The 6,853-nt window shown below is 30.3% G+C and overlaps 1 protein-coding gene across 1 annotated transcript; it reads right to left on the reverse strand.

The window, feature by feature from the left end:
* Nucleotides 1–341: 341 nt before the first annotated feature.
* Nucleotides 342–3,879, reverse strand: LOC112492471 (uncharacterized). The gene is given in 5 exon segments (XM_060819274.1): nt 342–744; nt 2,781–3,000; nt 3,003–3,242; nt 3,245–3,629; nt 3,631–3,879. Coding segments are annotated over 4 exon segments (969 nt in total). The 3' UTR covers nt 342–744; nt 2,781–2,905.
* Between the last annotated feature and the right edge of the window lie 2,974 nt (nt 3,880–6,853).

Here is a 6,853-nt window from a genome sequence, read left to right on the forward strand (position 1 = left end):
CTATAAAATCCACAGAGAGAGAGAGAGAGAGAGACCAAAAAACAAAAACAAAAACAAATCCAAATTCCAGAAAAAGCGCTAGCTTATAGAAAGGATTCATTTCAAAAGGGTTATCATATATCAACGTTAATTACTTGCAGTTACTCTTGTTGTGTGTGTACATCCTGGTTCATGCCTTTATAACCACAGCCAACAGGAAACAGAAACACGCAAAGTTTGCAATCTGAAAAATGGTTTGTGCCATACATTACCATATGATGCTTCCAATGAAGGTATATTTACTTGTTCCTTGTCACTATCAGACTCAAATTAGGTTTGGAAGAAGGCTACCAGAAGGCATGTCCCATAACAGTTTTCTTGTTCTCAGTGAATGCAGATTACATAATAAAAACATATGATTTAGCAAGCTCCTTCAGTTCAGTAAAGTGCATAATAATAAGAAGTACTTCCCTTTTGACTATATGTACAAAACTATAAATGTTGTTCTTATTGTAGATGATACATACCCCGCTATACGCTAATAACAACCCGAAAAGTGATATACGTCAAGCCAATAGAGTAAAGAGGTTCCAATTACAATCAAATAAGCAGGTGTATATAAACAACTGAAATTGAACTGTGCCATAATTTAGACAACTCTAATGCAGTTCACAGCTTCGTGCAGACCAACCCTCACCGCATGGAGGGAAGCAAAATCATGACCCAGGTTTTCTCTTCAAGGGAAAAAGAACACTGACAATTAACCTGCCAGGGGTTGTTTTGAAGATTAAACATGGGTTCGGATAGAATGAACAACAAAATGGATTAACTATATCTCGATGCAGGAGATTGTTCCAACTTTAACTTTTTTTACCTCTTTCTTTCCCATTTTACTGAAGCTTAAGGTTATGTTTTAATGTTTGGAATTTACAAGGCAAAAGGAAAAAATGAGTTACTTTTAACCTGCAACTGTTTAGTAACAAGAAAGCTGTGACGAGAAAAAGTATGTAACATAAAAAATGAGAAGAAAAAAATTATATGCAGTGGAACTTAAAACACTTTCACACTTTTAGTTTCTCTGCTCTTTTATTTTCCTAAATAATCAAGTAGGGTAGCTAATTCAAGACAAGTGCTTTTTGTGTGTCTTGTATGCATGTGATACACAGCTAAATCAATGAGCTCAGGAATATAACATGAGTTGTAGCAAGTATGAGTATTAGTTTGTGAAGGCAAAGCAGATATCAACAGCATGCCAATAGATTGGAAAAATGAGCATTAGCCTAAACACTTCACACCATAAGATAATTAACAAACATACCAGCCCATTTGTGTGACAAATCTTTTCCGGACAACTCTTTTATAACAACTCTATTATTAAACACTGATTTCTTCCTTGAAAATACCGAGTTTTGGAAATAAAAATGATTTCATTACCATGCAGAGGTCAAATGGCTTTAATAAAGTCAGATTGAAATGTATGTTGATTTGTAGGAATCTAACAGCCCATTTGTGTGACAAAAATTTTGTTGAAAAAAATATGGTACTTAATTACCATCTTGAATGGTGAATGAAATTTGTAATGGTGTTGACTCTTATGAGACCAGATAAATTAGATTAATTTGACCATTATGAGGAATTAATTTAGTAATGGTTTTCTAATTTAATTGATCATGAAATTAATTGAACATTTCAGAATTAATTAGAACATTATTAAATTAATAGATACATTACAGAATTAAATGTCGAAACTAAATCACTGACTTAGTACCCCTGCATAAATGAGTCTATGAATTGACATCCATTATTAGTTTTTGAGTATGGATTTTTTGAAAAGCTCTCAAGCTTTTCTTTTATGTGTTTGTCTAGTAACTCTTAATGGCTATAGATTTTAGTGTGATAGAGAAAAGATAATTTCAAGTTTTCCGGGAGAAACTCAAACGTGCAAGATTTTGAAGCTTCTATTGTATCATGGGAAACAAATGCATCTAGATTCACCAGAACCAATGAGGGGCTTATCTATCTTAAGGGCAATGTGTAAAACATAGGCCTCGGACTTCACCACAAAACCTTTGTCCAGATTTCTTGGTTACCAGGTTCTTTATATAATACTTTTTATTAGTATAATTTATATACTATGTTGTGTTCATTTTATTTGTCTAGATTATATTGTACATGCTATTGTAAATATAGCAAGTCTTTACTTATCTGTTTTATCCTTTCTTTTAAGCTTTCTGTATTTTATATTTACAAGCTTATTATTTTAGGCCCAATATTTGTAATTTTTTTTTTTTTTTTTTATACCCCATCCTTGCTATTATTTTATGGATATTATATTTTTTATGTAATTTTTCTAGCAAGTTTCCTAGACAACTCTTTCATAACAACTCATTCTTAAACATTGATTTCTTCCTTGGAAATACTGAGTTTTGGAAATAAAATGATTTCATTACCATGCAAGGGCTTTAACAAAATCAGATTGAAGTGTATGTTGATATGTAGAAACTAAAAACCAGAGACAGCACCAAACACTAAATGAGTTGGATTTCATCATTCCAAATGTAATATACTGAGTAACATGTGATAAAAACTGAACAATCACAGTTTGCTAGCTCCAAATGTAAGTTTTATTATCAAAGATGAAGTTGATAAAATAAAGAAACAAGCTATTGATAGTTCTCAAGGAAGGCCACTGACCTATTTGTTATAACTATATTCAAGTGTCCACATTTTTCTACCTCATCATGTCATGGTATCCCACCCCAAAATATAATCAGTAGGAAATCTATATACAATCTACTTACCTTGATGCAAAATTTCCAAGACTTCTATTCTTTATGTACTTCAGCCAGTGCTTATTGAGTTGACACAAATCATCTTCACCATAAAACAAGCTTACACTTGTAACTTAACCCAAATCATGTGCTAATCACTTTGCAGGGCTGTCCTCTGAAGCATGCAAGCAAACCTTCTCAAGTGTGGTTGGACAAGCTTCTCCAAGTATCAGAAGGTTCAGCTCCATAGGGACGCAGAACCGGGCACACTTGGGAACTGAAAATGTCCTCTGTCTATGTTTTTGTCTTTAAATCTTGAACTAGCTAGTTCTACACATGGCTTTATCAATCTCTTCAGGAAATCATCAAGGCTAGAATTCGACGAGTCAGAAAAATCTCCAAAGATTTAGAATCCCTCCACCTCTAATTTGTGCTCTAGCCTCTTCTTTAAAGAGCTTGTATCAGGTAGCTCTCCATCACTGTGACAAGCCTAAAATGTGCTATGGGTGTTGATCCTCTAAACAACAATTTTCTTGTCCTTTTAGCATTTTGTGGGAGGCCAATAGGAGCTATAACTGGACTCTTACCATGGAAGCTGGGGCCTCCAGCAGCTTGTTTAACCTCTTTCCCATCTTTCACAGAACAAGGGGGTCTGCTACCCATAGATAGTAGTTCTGTAGTACTTTATTGTTCTTGAATTTTAGGTATTGAATCTTCACATGCAATAATACTATGACCCTTCCTGTGAGGCCCAAGGGGGCTCAATCAATCCCTGAACTTGCGATCACGAAGATTTGTGGTTCTCCCCTTTCAGAGCGATTGGGAAAAATCTCTGTATAGTGATTGAAGGCTAGTTCTCTGGCATCCATTTGACACTTTTAACACTCAAAGAACCTGCTATTCATGCATTCTTTAGAATAGATCTGATAAGATGATTATACAGATGGAAATATTCTTTCCCTATTGTACCAATGCAAAGTTTACAAAACTCAAGCTTGCAAATTTTTAGACTCAAATATCCTCTTAGAAGATTACTATATGCTTCTGTTTTTGATCGCCCAAGCTACTTCTCGATCTCAGTTTTCAGCTCCATAGTATCTAGCCAAGAAAAATATCGACTTGCCAGCATTTTCGTTTCCAAATTATTGACTGCCATCAAAATAAAATATTCAACCAGTTAAAAAGAATATCCACTATTAAGCAAATAACCAGCATTCAAGATTTCAATTAAACAACCTAAATCCGAAGCTTTTCCCTCTTTTTTTCATAAGCTAATAGTAATAAACGACAAGTAATTTCAATCAAAACAATTCAACAATGCCAGATAACATAATGTAGTTCAATAAATAAAAGCCACACAACAATTGCCATTCAGCTAAAAAGTCAATTTTGTACGTTCATTTTACTTTTTAAATCAAGTTTTTTGATGATCGACTAAATTGAAACAGCATTACAATTCACGATTAAGAATTATAAAGCCTACAAATTCCAAATAACCAGCATTGCCCATCTCAATCTAAAAATCAAAATCCTTTTACCGTTTAAAGTTTCCCCCATTGGCAATAAAATTCCAATCTGAACGAGAAGTCAATAGTGCCTCCTGGTATTAAGCTTAATTGCAGAAATTCGTAACAGAATGATCAAAACCGAGATAGCGATTTAGCTCAAAGACAACCTAGATTACTTCTTTTTTACTACCTAAACTACAAATTCGCAAAATCACAGACGAAATCAAAAAGAGGAACCACGAAATACAACATAAACAGAATTTCCACTACTCGAATTCGATTTCGCAGATAAACGAACTTAGAAAAACTGTTAGAACCTACAAAATTGAAGTTTCTAAAACTTCCAAGTAAAGAAATTCAAGTTCAAATCGATACCCACATACAGAATTTGAGTGAAAAAAATGATGACCCCATAAAGCAATTCAGACAATTGAAAACAAAGAAAAAGCGAAAAGAGAACCAACACGAATTTCACAAAGTATGCAGATTGAATTTTGACCTTTGAGCTTTACTGTACGAACTGTAATTCTGGGATCACTTTTTCTTAATCATACGAGAGTCAAAAAGGCACGTGTGTTTATGCAGAAAATAAATGTGAGCGAGATCGAGCTGCTGATGCTGAAGATGAGCAACAACTTCTTTTCGGTGTTTGCTAAATATTTACATACATGACTTCTTTGTTAGTTGAGAGTCCCCCGAACCATTGAACAACTCTCATCATACCACTCTCAAAGGTCAATCAATGGTCAACCCCTTGGGTTAAGTCGTGTTTGGATTAACTTAAATTTGGAAATGTACGGTTAATAATAGTGTCATGTTTGGCCGCGTGCACTCTTTTCTTAGCATTTGGGAAGTTCGGATTTTGTTGTTCTTGTGGACCGACTATAATTTTTTTTTTTTTTTTTCCTCCTTTTGGAACAAAGCAATTTGTGTAAGGAATAATTTACTTTTTGCAGAACATTGCTGGGGTGGTACACTTACTAAATTGGCATTCCAAAGTGTTACATTAATCAAATATTATTTTGTAGTTGCTTAGCAGGAAAAAAAAAATAATAATAAAGATAGACTATTAATTTGTATAGCTTTTTTTTTTTTTTTTTAATCTCAATTTTAGAATAGTTGTAAAAATGTATACATAATAATTTATTTCCATTTGATATCTCAAGTCGTTGTATCTTAAATGGCTTCGATATGGTTATTGCAACTTTACTCGATACATTCCGTATAAATGTAGCCTGAACAAATCATATAAATAAAATAATTGAATAGTTTGTAAGAAAGCTTACTTTATCGAATTAAATTAATATATTTTAAGCATAAAAAATTAGTATTTTAAACATCTTTTTTGTTTTTTTTAATGAATGTGTTTAAAATATATAGGGTAAATTACACATTTGTGTCTTTTAGATTCAGCTTGTGCAATTTCATCTTTAAACTTTGAATTTGGATGAACTAGATCCTAAAATTTTAAAATATTTGCAATTAGTATCTTGAAATAATAGTATTGTTAAAATTAATGTGTTGGCATCATGTTAGTATTATGCTGATGTCATAATTATTTTACAAAAACAATAAAATATATTTTTTTAAAAAAATTGAATATATATATATATATATATTATTTTCTATTTTATATTTATGATTTTTTATTTGAAAATTTGTTTTCATTATTTTTTTATTTAAATTCAAATATCCACAATTATAATTAAATATTTTTGAACCTACAATTAGATCAAAAAATAAAATTGAAATTTTTGATCTAATAAAAATAATTTTATTAAACCAAAAACTAAAAATCTTTTTTATGCCCAAACCCCAAAAAAAAAAAAAAAAAAAAGAGGAAAATATCAAAATAAAAATTAGGCCAAAAATTAAAAAAAAAAAAAAAATTTGCTCCAATTTTTACTGAAATGGTCCAATATTTCCATTTTGAATTTTTTTTTTCAATTTGACCAAAAAATAAACCTTTTAAAATGGATACGTAAAACTTAGACCAAAAAAATAAAAGGTAAGCCATTTTTCCATTTTTCCATTTTGATTTATTCTAATTAATTTTTTTCATTTTTGGCCTCCATTTTGGCTTATAAAATGAATGGTCTAACTTTTTTTTTTCATTTTTTAAAAATATTTTATGTAAAAATTAATTTTTATTTTGGTATGATTATTTTAAAATTTTCATCTGCTAAAGTTATTTTTATTAAATAAAAAATTCCAATTTTATTTTAATTTTTATTTTTTGATCTAATTTTAGGTTTGAAAATATATAATTATGGTTGTGGATATTTTAATTTGAATAAAAAAGGAATGGAAACGATTTCCAAATAAAAAACTATAAATATAAATAACAAATATATTTTTTCAATTTTTTTTTATAAAAAACCTTTATTTTTTGAAAAAAAAAATTATTATTATTATTATTATTTATTTTGGTATTTTGTTCTAATTTTTTTTGCTTTTTTTGTTTGGGCGTAAAAAAATATTTAATTTTTAGAAATTCCAATTTTATTTTTTGATGTAATTTTATATCCAATAATATTTAATTATGATTGTGAGCTATTTAATTTACATAAAAAGGAAATGATATAAGTTTTCAAA

This window comes from Ziziphus jujuba, chromosome 7, assembly GCF_031755915.1.
Source record: "Ziziphus jujuba cultivar Dongzao chromosome 7, ASM3175591v1".
In the NCBI taxonomy this organism is placed as follows: domain Eukaryota; kingdom Viridiplantae; phylum Streptophyta; class Magnoliopsida; order Rosales; family Rhamnaceae; genus Ziziphus; species Ziziphus jujuba.